Here is a 22,072-nt window from a genome sequence, read left to right on the forward strand (position 1 = left end):
ACAGGATTGTCCACTATAGCTTGTAGTTGCACTCTATTCACTATAGATATATTATGTGTCCATTTGATATAACTGTCATCAATAAGTTGATCCTTCACAGATTGTTCGTAACCTCATCTAGGTAAAATATCGAAATAATCCTGAGTTACATCTTTTCTCCTGAAGTATCACATTCCATCTAATGAAAAATTGATTTAGGATCTTAATCACTAAATCCATTCCCTCTCAGGTTAACGAGAGGATAAAGCCCCTTGTTCAAGACTCAGGATCAACCCTTAAGGAAACAACCTTTCTACAATCCCTAAAATGGGTAGGAGTGAATTCCATTTTACAAATTCTACGTCTCCAACCATCTACCCAGTCTTATCCCTGAAATGGGAGGCATATTGAGCAGTGATGTTGGGCTTACCCTCATCTATGTAGATCAACGGACATTCACGAATAAAAAGGAGTTCATCGACAACATAGGATCAAGATCAAGTTACTTAGGTCATCAAGGAGTGAAATTAACCAGTGTTAACAGTAAACGGTGTTAATACGTAAGAGTGATTATTTTGTAATCTATTTTACACAATTTCATCATGTAGAACACCCCTGCTCACATGTCTCTACATGAACGAACTGATCACATTGTTTATGAAACTTTATAATATTTTTAACAATCATAAAGCGGGCCATATTCAATAGTATCTCCAAGAATAGGTACCCAAACTAATCCAAGTATTATAGATGGTTTAGGCTATTTTACTCGAACTTGATCAAGTTTATGTCTCCACATAAAGTCCAAGTATTCATGACAATAGCCAAGGGTTCGTAGTTTATTGGATTTAGAGTTATTAAACAATCAACAACAGTTGTCTGAATAAACTTCATATATGTTTACTGTTTACAAAACTACGTGTTTTAAGACATACAACCCAATAGGTATTGCGTTCATAGTTGAAGTGTTAAGCAGATACTTGAGCAACCTGAGAATGGATCATTGGAAAGCAACCAAACAGGTTATGAGGTATTTACAGAAAATAAAAGATTATATGTTTACTTATCAAAGTTCAGAAGTTTTGAGATCATTGGGTATTCTAATTCTGATTATGCTGGATACCAAGACACTTTACGATCCACATCAGGCTATATCTTCATGTTGGCTAGAGGAGTTGTATCTTGGAAAAGTATTGAACAAATACTTATGGCATCTTCTACTATGGCTGCAGAGTTTATAGCATATTATGAGGCATCCAATCATGGAATATGGTTGTGAAATTTTGTCACTAGACTACGAATAGTGGTTGGCATAGAAAGATTACTCAAATTATTTTGTAACAATAAGTCGGCAGTTATGTATTCTAACAACAACAAAAGCAATACGAAGTCAAAGCATGTACACGTGAAGTTTCTAGTTGTTAAAGAAAGAGTTCAAAATGGTCAAATTTCGATAGAATAAATAGGAACAAACTCTATGGTGGCAGATCCATTAACTAAAGGTCTATCACCTAAAGTTTTTCATGGGCATGTTGCTCACAATGGTGTTAGTTACTTTTCTTATTCCATGGTTTAGTGTGAGTTTGTTATTGAGGATGTTCTTTGACCTTATATTGTTTATTTTCTATATAGAATAAAGTTGATAGTTTATGTTTTATTATCTAAAGTTGTTTATCATGCATGTAGTTTAGAAAATGCAGTTTAGCATAAAGTTTTTAATAATGATCTTACCAAGGAATTTTGACCAGTTAGAAATAGGCATGATCTAGATCATTTTGTAAGTAGTTTCCATGCTATCCACCAATACATGATCTATGTCATTGAATGTATTGAAATTGGTGATCAAGGAAGGTTTAGTTACAAGGGTAGTGACGAAAACTGCCTTGATTTCGTGCTAATACAGGAGATGGATTAGATTAAACTAAAGGGGAATTCTATTATTGAAATAAATCGTTTATGCGCGCTTAAAGTTTAAGTGATTTAATTATATCAAGTACACAGACATAGCCCAAATGGGAGATTGTTAGACATATTTAAATAATAATATGTTTAATTAAAGTATGACCTATGTATGTGGATTAGTAATTTATCACATTAGGTTATTTTATTATATTGGGTCATATTATGTGATCTAATTAATTAAGGCCCTAGATTCCTATTTGATTATAAACGTAATGGGTAGAATCTAATTCCTAGTTAATTAGGGTTTATTGGGAATCCTAATTGAACTAGTTATAAAAAGATCTTAGGGCTATAGTCCCTTATATACTAAAACAATAAGCACTCAATCTTTCTTGAATCCCATCTAGAGGGAGATCCCATTAAGGGCATTCTGAGTTTTGGTTGAAGGAAGACAATAGCCACTTTAGAGCCATCATCATTTCGTCAATGGAATCCAGTATGTATACATTCTTGAAATTTTGGCATATATGATCATATGGTTTATCTATTCAACATAGATATAAAGTAGTTATGCTAACATTTCTATCACTGATCGACGTTGATAGACTTCTATCAGCTTCTATCTGTGATAGACTCTAATAATAATGTTTATCACAACTATCTAAAAGCAAAAGAATTAACGATGTCTAGTGCATGTATCATAAATTATCCAAAAGAAAAAGATTAAAAAAAAAACTACCAACAACTAGCAATAATAAAATGATTATTTATTGATAGGCAAGTGATAGTAGTCTATCATAGTCTATCACCAGTGTGTATTTTTATTGATAGTGATGACAATATCTATCACAACTATCTAAAAGCAACAAAATTTTCATATTTAATAACAATGTCTAATGTATAGTTGATGGCAACAAAATTATGAACAAATACATTATCTCTTGATAAACTACTAATAGTAGTCTATTACATGTTATCACTGATAGATAGTGATAGAAAACTTTCATTGTCTATCACAGATAGACAGTGATAGACAACTATTAGTATCTACTTGTAATAGTTGATGATAGTATTCTATCACTTGATCTATCACTTGGCCTTCCATTATCAATCATTGTCATTCTAATTAATATTTTTGAACTAACAACAAAACTATAAATGGAGGAGGAGGAGGAGTTTCCGATGAGTTTTTTACGAGTGGGTGAATTCTGGGCTTAAGTTTCACACATGTGTTTGGTGTTTGAAGGGCTTTTTTGTCCTTTTATTTGGGCTGTAATGGTAATCCAATTTGGTTATAAAGTTTTTTTATTCGTGTAAATATTTTTTTCTTATTTTTTTTTATTTTTGAAAATCTCCTATAATTAATATATTTACACAAATTAGGTTTAACCAAAGTATTTAAATCTCAAGTGATACTTGAACATAAATAAATTGGTTAAGCCAAATATCATCAACTAAGAGATCAAAATTACAACATTGCTCCACCTACCTTTTTGGTACAACAAACATGAGCGGTAAAGAGTTAAATTCCTAACTTAGAAGGAGTACATGTTAATTATGGTTAAATTAGGTTCATATTTAAAATAAATTTTATGTAACTAATTATGAATAGGATGACATTAAGTATAAGTTGCTAGTTCTAATCAATCAATTTGCATCCTGCTAAAAAAACATAATAAATTGTTTCGAGGTAATTGTAACTAATAAATTAATTCTAAATAGTATGGCCCAATTAAAACAAATTAATTGCTTTAAACGTTTAGATAATTTATTTTTATTTCTCCTTCAATCCTATATGCTCTCATTCAAGATTATTCTAAATAACTCATATTTCTATTATGATGAAAGTTTTGAAACATCTATGAAATGTCAGTAAAAATATATTGGTGTTGGCATTATCTTAATGCATTGGGTAATCTGCTCTAATAACATAGTAAAAAAACAAAATCAAATACAATTTTAAAAAAAAAGAAAAAGAAAGCTTCCCCAGTAATTAACTGTGGTTGGACACAAGTATTTTTCTTATAAACTTTTCCCCAGGTTCTTTTCCCCCAAACTAATACATATTCATAACAAATTCCCATATTATAATACAAACTAGGTTCACAAATACTTCATTCATAGAAATAGTTTATTTAAATTCACCCCGAGACATTGTATATATGTGCCATTGATTAAAAGAGATTATTATGGGTAAATCTCTATAATAGACCTTAAGCCCATAATTGGGATAATGTTGTAGCCACCAAATCCAGCTTCTTTGATCAATTGAGCCCACTCCTCTTCTTCTCTCTCTTTTCCACCAGCAAGAATCATCATCAACATGTCGAAGAAAAGTTGAGTTTTGATCGAGTTCTCATCTCTTTTATTGTCGACCACCATATCAATTACAATCACTTTTCCTTTGTGACCATTGCTCGTTATGGCTGTTTTGCAATTCTTCAGAATCTTCACACATTCTTCATCACTCCAACCATGTAACATCCACTATTTTGTCACACCACAAATATCTTATTATTTAGCAATACAAATAAAAAAAAATTAGACAAGATGGAAGAAAATGATGCATGCAATCATAATAATAAGAGTTGCATGTATATATATATATATATATATATTTTTTTTTTGAAAAGTCGAAGCAGTGGATTTAGTAGATGCATCAAGATATCTGAACTAAATTTACACATTTTTAATATATAATTATACCTCGACAATCATGGACTTCATTGATAAAAAAAGAATAGGTACAAGATCGAGTTGCATTTGTACATATAAAATAATCAGGGTATTATTTGAGGATACGTGGACTTGCTTCAACTTCAACTTAAGTGAAAAAAATAAAAAGCTAACTCAAAATTGGGCTTCAAAATTCTAATACTTTGGCGGTTATCTTAGGTTTAATCGTTTTTTGGTAGTTCAACCCAACGACATGATTCCAAATGACGAATTTTTTAAATATTATTATTTTAATTTCTTTTCTTGTTTTGGCTATTCTAGATTAAAAAAAGGAAAGAAAGAAAGAAAAAAAATAGTTATAGCCAAGCTAACACCAAATAGTTATGTGTTGCCCTTTTTAACAACATGCATCTAATCATATTCAACCATTTCATCAAAAGTTTTTACTCTACAATGGTATAATATTGTCCACTTTGAGAATAAAGTTCATAGCTTTGCTTTTGGTTTCACCCCAAAAGATCTCATACCAATAGAGATAATCATTATCACTTGTATACTCATGATCCTTCTCTTATCTAACCAATGTGGAACTTTGGTCGCATTCCCAATAGAGACAACCAAACTAAGTACTTTTTATTAAGAAAAATACATGAATATATCTAGGTTCCACCCATTTTATCCCTATTAAACTCAATTCTCAAATTATAATTTTTCACATGATAAAATCTTTTTCTTATGAAAAAATAAATATTTTTTACGGTTGTGTATGGTTAAGTGGATAATAAAAAGATAGGTGTAGTCGAGAATGCACTCAAGTATTTTTCTTTGTTAGTAATATATCAATCCTTCAAACGATTGTAGATAACAATAGAACTTAAATTTTACCTTCAAGAGAAGAGCATCAGCGGGAGGTATCACCTTAAACATATCACCTTCAACGTATGTCAAATTTGGTTGATCTGCTTTCAAGTTAACCACAACATGAGGAAGATCAAGCACAGTGCATTCAATTTGTGGAAAAGCCATTGCAATAACTTTGGCCATAGTTCCAGTCCCACCACCAACATCAACCAACGACCCAATTCCCTCAAAAACACATTTATATTTCTCCAATAACACACTCACCACCAACCTCGCATCATTCGCCATGCTTGTGTTAAAAGCCTCCCGATCTCTTGGCTTACTCTTCATGTACTCCCAAAACGGTATTCCGTGAGTCGCCTCAAATGGCGTGTGGTCATTAGTTTGGAACCAGGCTGAAAGGAACTGCCATGTTTCCGTGAGGGTTGGTTTGAGCATGGTAAGTAGGAAAGGAGTTACACTACAAGGGTTGTCTTTAAGAAGAAGACGAGATAAATTGGTAAGCATATATCCTTCTTTTTTTAGAGCAAAGAAGCCGGAATGAGTCAACAAACGCATCAAGCGATATATGAATTGGGTTTTATTAGGATGAAGTTTGAGGGATGAAACAAGAAGAGAAAGGGCCATAGGGCTGGGGCCATGACGATGGATGGCGTCTGGAATCCCAAGTTGAATGGCGCATTTGAGAGACATTGAATTTATGAAGTTGAAGATGTGATTCCATATGTGACCTTCAGCTTCCAGCAACTCGTCGCCGGCAACTACCGGCCACATCTTTGCACCTTCAGAATCCATATTCACACAACCAAAGAAAGACAGAATAATTATGTGTACTAAGTTAAGGTGGTCAGGTCCTCCTATTTATATTACCAACACCAAATAAAATTGAATGCTAAGGTTCTATTAAGATGCATTTTAAAGTCCAATAAATCAATGAACATAGCATTGAAAGTTGAAAAATATTTGATGCCCTTTTTAAAGTTTATGAATATCTAATAGCGCACCATTCAAGAGTTTAGGCATCTATTCATATTAAATAATTTTGAAAATTTACAAGCTAAATAAACATAAAACTAAAATTTTAGACCCGTCGATAATCATTTGATTTTTATTTTTAAAAATTAAATCTATAGAAATTATTTCTATCTCTAAATCTCTTTGTTTGTTATCTGTTTGTTCTTTTTTTTTTAATTAATGGTGTATAAAACTAAGTAAAATTTTGAAAACTAAAATAATAGTTTTTAAAAATTTGTTTCTATTTTTAAAATTTAGCTAAAATTCAACTATTTTCATTAAGAAATATTTAAATAATTTTCAAAAAAAAATGGAGAGAAAATACGTGTAATTTTTAAAAATAAAAAATAATATAATTACGAAATGGGATCTTAGGACTGAAATTGTAATTAGTCCCAAAAATAAATTGGGACGTAGATGAATGTAACAAAGTAGATTATGATTGGGGCGTGGTTGATAAAACCTTAAATCTGCCGTACTTGAATATCCACATAATAATTCCTCCGTTGACATTGAAAAAAGAAAAAAGAAGAAGAAGAAGAAAAAAAGCTGAAAATTTACTTTTAAACATTGGTCAGAATAATTTTAAAGCCGTTTTGAGAGTGCAATTGAATTTAATATGGAATTATTTAAGGGTTCTTTTTTTTGGGATACTTATTTATCCAGACAGTTGAAGACCTCATTCATTTCAACCAAATAAATTGGGGTGGTCAACTATTTGGTAAAACCTTGAAAAATCTACAAAGCGCGTTGGTTGGAAAATTTGAATATTATAAAAAAAATATGCTGTCACGAAGGAGTATAGAGTCAAATACATTGTAACCGGTTTCGTGCCTACTCTCTTTGTACGCATGTTACCCTCTATCGAATCTATTTCACTCGTCGAGTTGGCCAAGCTCAAGCCAGCTTAGACCAAGCTCAGTAACCTGTTAATGGGGTAAGAGATGAGCTTAAGACAACAAAGTTGAGTTCACATATTGCAATTAATAATTTCGAAGCGCAACTTATAATGGCTCAAGACATATCACTATGGGTGTTTAATTTTCCCATATATTCTCCTTCAGGGCAATTTTATTTAGCGATGTTGTATACGAATTTGACTAAATCAATCTAATCTTTTTGAGTTTAGTCTCACCATATATACATCATCAAAATTTTATAGAAAGTAAGTTCATCTTCTCTTCCTATAAAAAATGGTAGTCACCTTTTGTTGAAAAGTAAAAACTTATTTAAGCACAAGCAGTCTGTGTATTATTATTCTGATTATTTTGCTGGTGGCACGTGGAGGTTAGGTGTGTCTCTTTTACTAGATTTTCCCATCAACAACATTCATGTTATTGGTTTTTTATATTATATCATAAAAAAGTAGTTAGGCTAGCTCATACCATTAAAGGAAGTTCCCATCGTTTGTATACAGTACAATGAATTTTTTTTTTTGTCCACATAAATATTTGACATTATTCGTATTCTCAAACTTTCGGTTTCCGTAAACAGTTTAACCATGAAAATATTAAAAGAAATTCAGATGAATTTGGTCATCACATACATATATATCCATCTAATCATTGCCATTTTTGCTCATTTGTATTAAAAATAAACTTACTTAAATCTGATATGATGCATTAATAGATAGATGTAATATCTCTATGTGAGTATTTATGAGCATCAACTTCCTATGGGTTCAACTACTTAGGTAAGAAAATAGTCAACAAATTAGTTGTTTTTAAACAAAAATTTAACCAACTTAAACAGCTTATGTACAACAGAATAATTTTTCTTAAGCATATAACAGTAAATGTCTCTAGAATATGTTTATTTCAAAACTATTTTTTCTCATTTATCTTTCTCTTTCTAATACATATCTTTCTCACTTTCCTCACTCATTTAAACGCATATATTGTTTATTTCATATAACATTAAACATAAAAGATTTCAAAATATGAAATTTGAATGTAATTAATGTATGTGTTTAGATTTGTAGGATAATAATTAATATCATAAAGTGTTTGCATTACGAATTTTTGTATATAGAAACAAAAATAAGAGAATACTTAATTAAATGGAAGAAAACAAATAATGTATTTATAAATTAAATTGAGTATTACTTAATAGGTTTAAATTCTATTTTGGTCTGTGTACTTTGAATTTTATTCTATTTTCATCACTAAACTTTCAAAAATATTTATTTTAGTCTCTGAGTTTTTTAAAAAATGTTTATTTTGGATCCTGTCGTTTTGATTCCATTAACATTTAACAGGAAATTGAGGTGGCTTATATTTTTTGATGGCTTATATTTATTTTCTAGCTATAGATCGTTTATGTCAACAAAAAAAAAAAAGTATACTTCTTATATATATATATATATATATATAAAAGTGATTTAAGTCCTACTGTTTTTTATATCAACAAAAAAAATGCTACATCAATTGGAATCTCCAAGTAAATTAGAAAAAAAAAATAGAGTTGAATCAAATATAACAAAATGGGCATATTAGTGTAGAAGACATTTTGTAGACATCTGTCTATTTTTCATATAAAAGTTTTTTTTCTCAATCATCAATATTTTATTTTCTATGTACTCTTCTCCACTTTATTTATTATGAGAACTTTTTAACCCAAGAACAAAACATCCCAGATCAAGGTAAAATAAACTAAGAAACTGCAAATAAATGCTACCCGTATAAGAAACAAAATATATAAATCACCTCAACCTTCTATTAAAAAGTTAAATGAATCCTAACGACATGGACAAAAAATAAGCACTTTTTTTTAAAGTTCAAGAAATATAAAATAGATGTTTTTAAGGTTTAGAGACTAAAATAGAATAAGATTCAAAGTTCATGACCAAAATAGGATTTATACCTATTTAACATATTGTTATATAAATTTTAACTCTTAACTTGTCAAGTTCATTTATTTTTACTCTAAACTTTAAATTTTATTAAATTGTGTCTCAAACCTATCTATTTGTATTATCTAAAAGTGGCTTAAGAGTAGAAACTTTTGATTTTGTGTTTTGTCCCTTTGGACATATGAGTAATTTTAATTATAGTGATTAAACAATTTGTAACCGAAAGGAATCGAATTCCTATTGTGGAAGTGAGCGATCGCTTATGTCAGTGAATCTTTTTTTTTTTTTTGGAATAACTTAAATTAGAGAAAAACAAAACAGAGAGGATAAACAATATATAAAGCATACTACACAAAACTTAGAGGAAGGGGAAGATTAGAAAACTTACCTTTGAAGATACTCAATCTTCTCGTCTTCCCCTCTGGTAGTCACGATCTCTTGTTCTCTGCTCAAACACTTCAAGCACGAATGCAGCAACCTCTCTAAGAAGAACACAACCAAAAAAGTTACCTTGCTATTCTCAAGGTGAGAATCACAATAGAGTTCTGAGCTTGCCTTGATTTTCGTTAAAGGGAGAGAGTGTTCTTGAGAGGAAATTTGACAAAGAAAGGAGATGATTCAAAATTGCAGAACGAAAAGAAAAATTCCTCTTCACAGTTTCACATTAACCACACCCTACCTTCTCCACTTCCATATGAGAGATGAAGGAATTATCTCATAATTCCCTCTCTACAACGAGAAATAACTCTTAAGGAGATATTTTTCAAACTTTAATTATATTGCAATTAATATAATTACAATCCAACTATATATTATATCATATATAATATATAACCTATAGTTTATATTATATCACATATAATATAACCTAATATAACCTATAGTTTATAGTCTCTCATATAACGTAGTTTTAATATGAATCATATTCATATTAACATTAACCTATAGTTTTTATATAGATCACATTCATATAATTAATGTTTGAATCATATTCAAATAACAACATCTCACATCAAACTATATAGTTTTAATATGATCATATTCATATTAATTTTTAACATATAATTTCTATATAAATCTTATTCATATAATAAATATTTGAATCATATTCAAATATTTATCTCTCTCATTAAACTTTATAGAATAATGTATTAGCATACATTATATTAATTGTATCTCATACAATTAATTCCCTTTAATTAATTTGAACCATTCAAATTAATCCAAAATTATTTTATTCTAATTAATCTTTATTGAGCTAACAAAGGGACCTTATGGACCATCATTTTAGAAACTCCAATAATACGAGATTAATTTATTAAACTCTTTAATTAAATTAATGAACATTCATAAACTATTGGTCACTCAACTAAAGACCGACAACTGCATTCTTTGCGTTGTAGGTATATTTCTGTGTCCATTGGATATAACCAATCAACGATGCGTTGACACTTCACAAATTGCTCATATGTACAGCTAGGTCAAAATTACCGTTTTACCTCTATAGTTACATCTAACTCTTTAAGTACTATAGATTCTTCTAATGAACAATTAACATAATCTCACTATGACTAGACCCCTCTCTAGCCAATGAGATGGTAGGGGCCCTCATTGTTCAAGGCTCAAAATTAGCTTTCAAGAGAGAAATTCATCGACTTACCCTAAAAACGGGAATGGGTGAATTCCATCTTGTGCAGTTCAGTTCCTAGCTCCCCACTCAGATGAATTCCCAAAATGGTAGGCATATTGAGTTAGTGACTACTTTCACCCATGTAGATTAGAGGACCACCCTCATAAGCAAGAGTGTATAGCATACCCCCACTCACATGTCTCCACATGAACGATTAGGATCAAATCGTTTCTAGCAGTTTACAACAATTGTAACAGTTACAAGGTGGATTAAGGAACTCTAATTATAGAGGACCTTTGAGTAGAAGCGGATCGTCCAAACTCCATTGTGAAAGAACTCATACATTTATAGTCATATAGAACAGATTATGCATTATAAACTAAGTTAAAGCATGCTTTCGAAATGAAAAACAAAGGATAAGGGATTATACCTTCGAAGAACACTTCTTCAAGTAAATCCCTCGATCAAACACAGATGCAACGAGCAAGACGATCTCCCTCGAACAACAACGAACAAAAACTCATCCTCAAACAAACTAGACACTACCACTAGATTACCTTGGTATTCTCGGTGTGAGAATCTAGGAGTGGTGGGCTATGGCTTATTTTGGTTTGTTAGGATTTTAAGTGGAGAAGGAAGACGATCGAGTAAACGAAATAACACTATCGCATAGAAGATGAAGTCTATCGCACATACTAGATACTCGATCGTCTAGGCTCTTTGAAGCTATCATGTAGTAACTCGATTGCTAATAATATGAGATATGAGATTTTGAAATCAAATTTCATTTTATCCAAAAATTGTCATAAAACTGTGCAACTACCCACTAAGGGTGGTTATTGTGAAAAATATTTTTAATTATCAAATAATTAATAAATATAAATAAATATGATAACTAACTTATCATATTATATTTATAACCTATAGTTTTAATATTGCATCATATACAATATATAAACCATAGTTCTTTTTCTTTATTTTATGGCATTTAATATAAATCATATTTACATTAAATTTAATAACTATGAATCTAATTCATAGAAGTTATATTTGAATCATATTCAAATATTAGTTCCTCCAATCAAATAATAATATATCAAATACATTATATCAATTATATCATATATATAATTTAATTAATTTAATTATATCATATATAATCAAACTCCCTCTTATTAATTTTAACATTTCAAATTAACCCAAAAACTGATTCTCAACTTGAATTCATTGAGCTACCAAGGGGACCTTATGGACTAATAGCTTGAAGCTCCAATGGTACGTGAATAATTGACTAAATTTTTTAATCACGTTATCGACGGTCCGTTAACTGTCGAGTACTTCACTAAAGATCGACAACTGCACTCTTCGCACTACAGATATATTTTTGTGTCCATTGGATATAATCAATCAACAATACGATGATCCTTCACAAATCGCTCATAAATACAACTAGGGCAAATTACCGTTTTGCCCCTGTAGTTATATCTAACTCATTAAGTACCACTGATCCCTCTAATGAACTATAGATCATAGTCCTATTATGACTAAACCCCTCTTGGGCCAAGAGAGGGTGTGGCGCCACATTGTTCAAGACACAAAATCAACCCTTAAGGGAGAAATTTATCTACTTACCCCTACTTCGGGGAAGGAGTGATTTCATCTTGTGTAGTTGAGTTCCCAGCTGCCCAATCAGACGAATCCCCAAAGGACCGCCCTCATGGGCAGGAGTTCACAACTCACTCAGGATTAAAGTCATGTTACCTATGGTCATCCTAATGAAATGAAAGTCTCAATTATGAATGGCGTTATATTACAAGAATAAACATTTCATGGTCTAGTCTTATACAAACTTCTTTGTATAGAATATCCTCGCTCGCATGTCTAATACATGAATAATCAGGATCAGATTATTTGTAGCATTTTACAACATTTGTAACACTTACAAAGCGGGCCATACTCGTAGTGTCACCAAGATAAGGTATCCAGCCTTATTCATATACTACAGACCATTTAGGTTATCACTTAAAACACGATCCACTTGTATGTCTCCATATACGTGTTTAAGTTACAGCGATAACCATGGATCGTAGTTTATTGGTTTATGGTTAATGCAACTAAAATATCAAATATTTCATAGACTGAAGTGAATAAAATATCATATATTATAAATAACAAAATGTTTATTCATATAAGCGTTTACAAACTATAGAACCCTACGAGATTTAGGGCATCAACCCCAACAATGGGTCGTACCTATAGTGTCACCAAGATAAGGCACCCAACCTGTTGGAATACCTTGAATTTGTTGGTGCTTCGAACAACCCCCAAAACCTATTTAGAATTCGTATTTAACATATTTAATATTTGTAGTTATTTACGATTATGATCCTAGGGTTTAGAGTAGTGTGCTATATAAACTCTCTAACCCTAGAGGTATCGTTTGATATAATTTTTCTGAAAACATTCTCCCTAATAATATTATTCTCCCTTTGCCCGTGGACGTAGCTAACACACCGTTAGTGAACCACGTATATCTGTGTGCTGATGTTTTCTATCTCTACGTTCCTTTTTGTGTTATTTAATTGTCGATTTCGTAATACAACCTTATCCATTTACATAGATCATTTAGGTTATTACTTATACATGATTTATTTGTATGTCACCACATACATGTTTTATCTACATAAAATAACCTTCGATTTTTCTTTAATAGATTATTGCATATATAAAATAGTCAACCATTGATTCAAATAACATATAGCTATGAGACTTTAGGGCATACATTCCAACAATCTTTCACTTGCACTAAAATTGGTGAGACATAAGCCAATGAGACATGTAATCCTAGGGCATACTCTATACCCAACATGCTCTCCCACTTGCTCTAACACACTAGAGACATGTCTTGTAGTCCTAGACAGTCTAGAAGATCCTCTCACACTTTAGCCTAGAGAATCGTTTTATATAATTCAAATTGTCATGTCAATAAGAACTATCTGGTCACCACCAAAATGTTTATCTCATTTTGTTGTACTCCTATAACTTAGTGTTTACATATGTCCTCACACTTAGTCCTTGCACCACAATATCTCATAAAGTTGATAGACTAAGTTATATCTGAAACAACTTGCAGATATTTAAGGATATACTTGACTATGCAAATTATTGCTTCACAAGCAAAATTATTGCCTCATAGTCCAATTGACACCACTTAGAATAAAACATGGACTTCTCTAAATCCAGTATGAAATAGTGTATCCCGTAAAGGATCAAATATTAAACTTTATATACTAACTTCTCATTATACGAAAGTTTTAATATTTTAAATTCAATTTTCATACCATCGATTCATCTGAATTAACATACCAATTGTATATTAAATGTCAATTAAGGTCTCATGTAAGATTTATATTCCCTCAACATTTTAGGTATCTTAGGAAACTTTTCCCTTAGACATATCAACTTCATTGTACAATGGTACATTACCATTCCATCTGAAGTTGTTGTATCGAACATTAAATAACAATTTTGTAAATATAAGATGCACGAGACAAATTTAAGATCATGTACTAAACATCTTCATGTGGACTTTTAATATAAAAAATAAAAATAAATAAAAAAATAAAAACTTTAAATCAACTATTTGAAACTGGTTAAACAGTCAAACCTTCATATTGATTTCTACTCATTCATAATGAGTAAATATCAAAATAAAACATATAAATACCTACCCTTCATTTTATTGTATGTACAAGAACATCGTCATTATTCAAAGTCATGGGTTGTGATACTATATCAAACCCTTATTCTCAAATTTCCTAATTGTGAAATTCATTTCTCAAATGCACATCCCAATTTTGCAACCCTACTTCAATTTATGTAGATACATTGAACTTATTTTCATAAAATATTTTTACATATCTCAGATGAAACAATGAATCAAATAATGCATAAAGACTCTATCATAGAAACTAGTTAAGAAATTGACATGCAATCTATTTTTACCAAACAGTTCTAGCGTCGACTTTCACTTAACACCAAGAGTCTTACCTTGAAGATCTCGATCTCCAAGTGATACACTTTCAAGTCTTCATTTTGTAACACCATTTATATCCTTTGAATTTGACCCCATCAATGAAAATCTACCAAAACTTACTCAAATTAAGTACACTACTTCATTTCAAATTTTATGACTTTGACATAATGTCTCTTTGTCAAATTCCTTCAATTTTTGTTATCCATTATGAAAATTTTGACTTCCAATAAGCCATAGTAGAGATTGAGTATAGCATAATTCTCCCACTACTTTAAGGTTTATAATTTTTCATCTTGTCATCTCATATGACAATGGAGACTTCAAGTAAGCCTTTGCAAATGTTGAGTTATCTCATAACTCTCCCACTACGATGAAAACTTATATGTTTGACAATTAGAAATTGACGTTCAAATGAAAATAAAAGATTAACAACATTTGTTAATTATTACGTGGTTTTACTTGGAACTAATTCATCAACACAACTTGATCATTTTACACGTCTGCAACCCTTCATTTTGACTTTCCAAATGAAACTAGTATTTCTCACATAAATATATCATTTTATTTTGGATTGTCCAAAAAGCCATTTGTAAACTCCTCAATGACTACTCACATTTAGGTGTATTTTGGAACATTTATTTTATCAAATGTTTGTTTTGACACAATTGTCTCAACTTACCCAAAAACTCAAGTGTCATAAACTAGTTTTACAATACTTTCATAATCCAATATTGTTTCTCAAACATTTTTTAGGAAATAATGTCTAAAAATGCAATCTCCATTGCATATCTATAGTGAAGTAAGACATCAATGTTGTTTTAAAGATTAGGATTATGTTTAACAAAGTACTTAAAACGTACCAAGTTTAACAAGGCCACATTTCCCCTATTGCTTCATAATTTCATCCAAATTGTACTCAATGCTCGAAGTTCAGATACCATCTTACTGTATCAATTAGGCTTAGAACAATAAAATTCTTGTACTAATCATTATAATCTGTGAAGGAAATCTAAACATAGAGATCCAGTCAGCGAAAGCAGATTGTTCCAAATCCTATTGAGAAAGAACATAAACACATTACAGCTTACAAGAACAGATTATACATAATTCAGTAAATTACAAGCATGCTTCTTTAAAAGAATGAACAAGGGATAAAGTATGCAAACCTTTGAAGAACTCTTTCTTCAAGCATCCCTCGATCAATCTCCAATGCGTCCAACGAAGTACTCGAACGCAACAATCAAAACAGCCATCAACATGAACTGAAGAATCCTCGATCACTATCGAGTCCAACTCGATCCTCAAACCTCGAAGGGAATTAGAATACCACCACAAGAGTTACCTTGGTATTCTCAGTGTGAGAATCCAAGAGTTGTGGACTCTGTGTGACTTTGGATAAAGGAATGAAGGAGGAAGACGATCGAGTAAGTGGGAGATGGATGGAGTCTATCGTATAGACTAGATACTCGATCGTTTAGTAAGAAGAAGCCTATTGTACAAACTTTGCTACTCGATCGTCGAGCAACGAGTATCGAGTAACTATCGTATAGTAAACTCGGAACTCGATCGTTTAGACTCTCTATGTTATCGTTTAGTATAACGCTTTTACTCGATAGACTTTTATGTGAGATCTACTTCCAAATGAATCAACTACTAAATTTTGGGAAACGATTTTCCTTTTATCTCACAGTTACCATAACTTCCAATAACCTCTCACTCTATTGGTTATTAAAGAAAAAGAATTAATTATCATATAATTATTATATTATAAATAAATATGATAACCAACTTATCATATTATATTTATAACCTATTTTTTTTAATATTTCATCATATGAAACATACAAACCATAGTTCTTTGTCTATGTTATTGTATTTTATATAAATCATATTATATTAATTCCTCCAATTAATGTATCTAATACATCATATCAATTATATCATATATAATTTAATTAATATATGATATAATTGATATGATATGAGGATAATGAATTAATGTTTTTCATTTAATGAAATAAATTATTAAGTGTAGTAAAATTTAATCTTCTTTGATAGAGACTGATTGAAGTCTATAAGGGTCTATTAGCTGTAGAAATTGATAGTCGTCTATCATTAATACTATCAGTGATAGAAACTGATACAAGTTTATCACTAATAGATACTGATAGAATTTTATCAGTGTCTATCATTGATAGATGCTGATAGAATTCTAACAATTCTATCACTATTGATAGATGTTGATAGAATACTAATAGTGATTGAAACTGATAGAAATCTACTATTAATAGAGATTGATAGAAGTCTATCATTGTCTACCAATGATAAAAACTGATAGAAGTCTATCATTGATAGTATAATGATATAAGTCTATCACTGATAAACGTTAATAAAAGTTTATCAAAATTTCCCAAACAATTATAGGTTATGAGAGAATATATATAGAATGTGATTCATATATACCTTAAATAAGATTTAATTAATACATAAGATAATTAATGATTAATTAATTAATTAATTTTGATCTAATTAAATACCTCTATTGTTGCAGTTGCAAGGGAGTGGAGTAGGGAAAGGAGATATTGGGATGAGATCTGAATGGGTGGTACTCTGCATTTTTATAGAAACAAAAGAAACCTCTCACCTTCCTCTCAATGGCATTCCCTTTTCTTTCTCAAGGTTCTCACAAACCTCTTTGTCCAAGAGAATAGTAAAGAAGATTCTATTGGTGGTGTCTTGTTCGCATCAGTTCGTGTTGTGAAATTCATTAAGACCAAGAGAAGTTCAGAAGACTGTTCTTCAAAGGTTAATTTCTTGTCTCTATACTTTGTTTTTCCACAACATGCTTAATCTATTTTTTTAATTCTGGAAAAAAATATTTTCTCCCAAATTCAAAAATAAAACCGATAAAACGCTTCTGCATTGGGATTCAGTTCTTTCATAAACATATTGATGTAAAATATCATTTTATTGTACTAAAAAGTTTATCATAGAATAAATCGAAAATGGTAAGATTGAAGTCTTAAAGGTTCATACCTCAGATAATGCTACAAACATGTTGATAAAGTCTATTCTTCATCTCAAATTGTTTAAATTTCTAGAACTAATCGGCTTTGACTTACCTAAAAAAGGATGAACAAGACTTTAGCATGGGAGTCATAAAATTCTAGTTGCTTTCAAGGTGGAGATTGTTGAAACCGGTTACTCTTAACCTTTGTGAAACCTGTTGCAACATATAATTTCTTTTATTATTTTAAACCTCTCACTCATTATAAAAGCTAGATGAAAGAGTAGAAATAGTGTTATTACAAGCTATGAAAAACAACTCAAACGGTTGTTAGAAAATTAGTTACAAGCTGTCTTTAAATACATCTGTAAACTTCTTGTACATACATGAGTGGAAAAAAGATTGAGAGATCGAGATAGCTAAAAATACTCATCTTGTAATTCTTGTTGTAGCTCCCCGATCAAGAAATCATCAGCTTCTTCGTGGATGTAGGCTCCCTTTGGCCAGACCATGTAAAAATTATTGGTGTGTTTCCTCTTCCTTTATCTTCTTTATCTTCTGATCGTTTACCTTAGCACCTCCATTGTCTAGATGAAAATCGGCAGCACCTCCATTGTCTAAACGAATCTCGGCAGCATCTCCCTCTGGTTTTTTCCTCTTTTCTCTCTCGTTTTCTTCTACAAGAAAGAAAAGAATAGGGTTGGTCATTAAAATGTTTTCAATTCCCTGAGTGCTTGAGGTGAATCGTAACCATCAAAGTGTATGGTAAAGATCAATCTTCACGAAGATTGTGCTTTTAGCACACGGTTTTGTTTTAGATCAAATTTCATTAGTGATTTTGGTTTTAATTAGGGCCAGGCTGTCAACTAAAGCCCAAATAACTTTGTTTCAATTAGCAATTGTTCTTTCAAGCCCATCAAGCCCAACAAGTGGTATTAGAGCCTACATGAAAACTTCAAGATTAGTCAAAGATTCTAAAGAAACAAAATCTTGGAGCTTTCAGACAGAGAAATGGTAGTAGCAAGATATGATATTGAAAAGTTTGATGAGAAAGAAGACATTAGCTTGTGGAAAGCCAAGTTCAAACCCATTTTAGGGCAACAAAGGGTTCATAAAGCCCTTGAAGATCCAGCCAAGCTACCTACTATTGCAACAAAAGAAGAAAAGGAAAACATTGAGTTAATTACTCATGGCACACTTGTTCTTAATTTGTCAGACAGGTTTTTAAGACAAGTGATCGACCAAGAAACAACATTCAAGATGTGGAGTAAGCTGAATGAGCTCTATGAGACAAAGAATCTTCCCAACAAGATTTTCCTAAGGGAAAGGTTTTTCACCCTCAAAATGAGTTCTTTGAAATCCTTGACAGGAAACTTAGATGACTTTAAAAGAATTACTACTAAATTCAAGACTCAAGGAGAAGAGATTGGGGTAGATAATGAAGTCTTTGTATTTCTAAACTCACTTCCGAATTCCTATAAGGATGTCAAGGCTGCCCTAAAGTATGATAGAGACTCTCTAACTACTGATATTATCATTTCAGCCCCTAAAATCAGAGAGATGGAGCTTCTAACCAGCAAGGAAGATAAGCCCAGTGCTGAGGGTTTATTTGTCAAGGGAAAGTCTAAAAAAAAAATAAGAAAAAGGGGAAGCAAAACTCAACAAAAGAGGGCAAAGAAAAAACCAAGATTAGATGTAAATATTGCAAAAAGTTAGAACATCTAATCAAGAATTGTAGAACATTGAAATGGAAAAATGAGCAGAAGAACAAGCAATCACAGCCTCAACAGAAAGTCCAACAAAATCAATCAGGTGAAGCTTCAGTTTGTGAGGATTCTTACTTCTATTCAGATGCCCTAGTTACATCAAATTTAAAGGCATATGAAGAATCTAATAAGAACCTAGATTGGGTTCTAGACTCAAGGTGTTCTTTTCACATGACACCCCACAAAGACTGGTCAGCACTTATAGAGAATTGGATGGAGGCTCAGTTTACATAGATAATAATAACTCATGTTCAGTGGTTCGTATTGGTTCTGTATCACTCGAACTTGAAGATGTATCACTCAAACTTGAAGATTTCACTAGGCATGCTTGATTCGATTGGTTGTGAATACAGAGGAAAGGAAGGCTACTGTAAATTTTTGAAGAACAACAAGCCTATTCTCAGAGGGGTTAAGATAAATGGTGTCTATATTGTTCAAGGAGTTCAGAAAATGCATTCAGCTTTGGTTATAATTCAGAAGCAGCCTACTGAAGGAGATCTTTGGCACAAAAAACTCTCACACATTAGTGCCAAAGGTCTACAAGCTCTTGCTAAACAAGGAATTCTATTAAGGGAATTCATCAAAGCCTATCCTTCTGTGAACACTGTGTGATAGGCAAGGCTACAAGGCAGAGTTTTGTAATGGCTCAGCATACAACCAAGGCCATCCTTGATTATGTGCATTCGGACCTATGGGGTCCCTCACCTTTCCAATTCTTGAGTGGAGCCATGTACTTCTTAACCTTTGTGGATGATTATTCTAGAAAATGTTGGATACATTTCCTTAAATCTAAAGACTTAGTGTTTGATAAGTTCAAAGAATGGAAGACTATGGTTGAAAAAATATCTAACAATCAAATTAAATGTCTAAGAACTGACAATGGGCTTGAGTTCTGTGCAGAAGATTTTAATATTTTTTGTAGACAACAGGGTATTACTAGACACAAGATTGTTAGGTATACACTTCAGTAAAATGGGGTGGCAAAGAGATTGAATAAAACTATTATGGAAAGAGTAAGAAGCCTACTGTCAGATATAATTCTCCCTGAGAAATTTTGGGTTGAGGCAGCATCTTATATTGTCTATACCCTAAACAGATTCCCTCATGCATCTCTTAATCTTTTAACTCTTGAAGAAAGGTGGACCAAATAACCTCCAAGCCTAAATAATCTAAGGGTGTTTGGTTGCATTGGATTTGTCCATCAGAACAAGGGAAAATTAGATGCCCGAGATATAAAATGTATGTTGTTAGGTTTCACAGAAGGAGTAAAGGGATTTAGAATGTGGCAGAGAAGAGATGTATTACAAGTAGAGATGTTATTTTCAGGGAGGCTGAGATGTTTATGCAAGGATCTACATCTAATGTTACAGTACCTCAAAGGAATAATGATACAATTGAGGTGGAGCAAGTTCTCAACCCTAGCTCTGATCCTTCAAGCTCAGAATCACTTTTTGATCAACTACCTCATCTTGAAGAAGAAGTAGAAGATGTTATTTCTGATCCAGAGTAAGAAGAACCAGATTTTAGGGGGTACAACCTAGCTAGAGATAGACAAAGAAGAATTATTGTGCCACCTTCAAGATATGATGACTACTTAGCTCTAAATACTTCAGATCTATATAATGAAGCAGAACCCTCAACTTTTGAAGAAGCAGTGAGTTGTCCTAAAGCTAAAGCTAAGTTGTGGATAGAAGAAATGAATGAAGAAGTTGATTCACTAGTAAAAAATAACACTTGGGAGTTGACACTTTTGCCCAAAGGTTACAAACCAATTGCATCCAAATGGGTGTACAAATTGAAGGAGGGATTCCCTAATAATCAAGGACCTAGATATAAAGCTAGGTTGGTAGCTAAGGGATTTACTCAAAGACTAGGTGTTGATTTCAATGAGTCTCCAGTGGTCAAGAAAACTTCTATCAGACTCTTACTGTCTATTGTGGCTCAAAATGATCTAGAGCTAGAGCAACTTGATGTTAAAACAACTTTTCTACATGGTTTTCTAGAAGAAGTTATCTACATGAGCCAACCTAAGGGGTATGAGGTCAGAGGGAAAGAAGACCATGTTTGCCTACTTAAAAGGTCTATCTATGGCCTTAAACAGTCACCTAGGTGCTGGAACAGAAGATTCAGTGACTTTATGCAAAAGAATGGCTTTAATAAGAGTTCCTATGATAGCTGAAACACTGACACCTACATTCATCCTATCTATTTGTTACACTATGTGGATGATATGCTATTATCAGGAACAACTATGCAAGAATTAAATAAAGTCAAAGATCTACTCAAGTCAGAATTTGAAATGAAAGACATGGGCCATGCAAAAAGAATACTAGGCATTAATATAATCAGA

The 22,072-nt window shown here is 31.7% G+C and overlaps 1 protein-coding gene across 2 annotated transcripts; it reads right to left on the reverse strand.

The window, feature by feature from the left end:
• Positions 1 to 3,879: 3,879 nt before the first annotated feature.
• Positions 3,880 to 10,008, reverse strand: LOC120078365 (putative O-methyltransferase 3). Of its 2 annotated transcripts, XM_090314030.1 has the most exons (3): positions 9,672 to 10,008; positions 5,443 to 6,200; positions 3,880 to 4,368 (listed from the first exon to the last, which is right to left on the reverse strand). In XM_090314030.1, the coding sequence occupies exons 2-3, from the start codon at positions 6,190 to 6,192 to the stop codon at positions 4,069 to 4,071; spliced, it is 1,050 nt and encodes a 349-aa protein (XP_090170156.1). In that variant the 5' UTR covers positions 6,193 to 6,200; positions 9,672 to 10,008; the 3' UTR covers positions 3,880 to 4,068. The 2 variants fall into 2 exon arrangements, with proteins under 2 accessions (XP_090170156.1, XP_038888557.2); XM_039032629.2 differs by lacking the exon at positions 9,672 to 10,008 and having other exon boundaries at positions 5,443 to 6,237.
• Positions 10,009 to 22,072: the final 12,064 nt, after the last annotated feature.

This window comes from Benincasa hispida, chromosome 5, assembly GCF_027475165.1.
Source record: "Benincasa hispida cultivar pf3 chromosome 5, pf3_genome.v1.1, whole genome shotgun sequence".
NCBI classification, from domain to species: domain Eukaryota; kingdom Viridiplantae; phylum Streptophyta; class Magnoliopsida; order Cucurbitales; family Cucurbitaceae; genus Benincasa; species Benincasa hispida.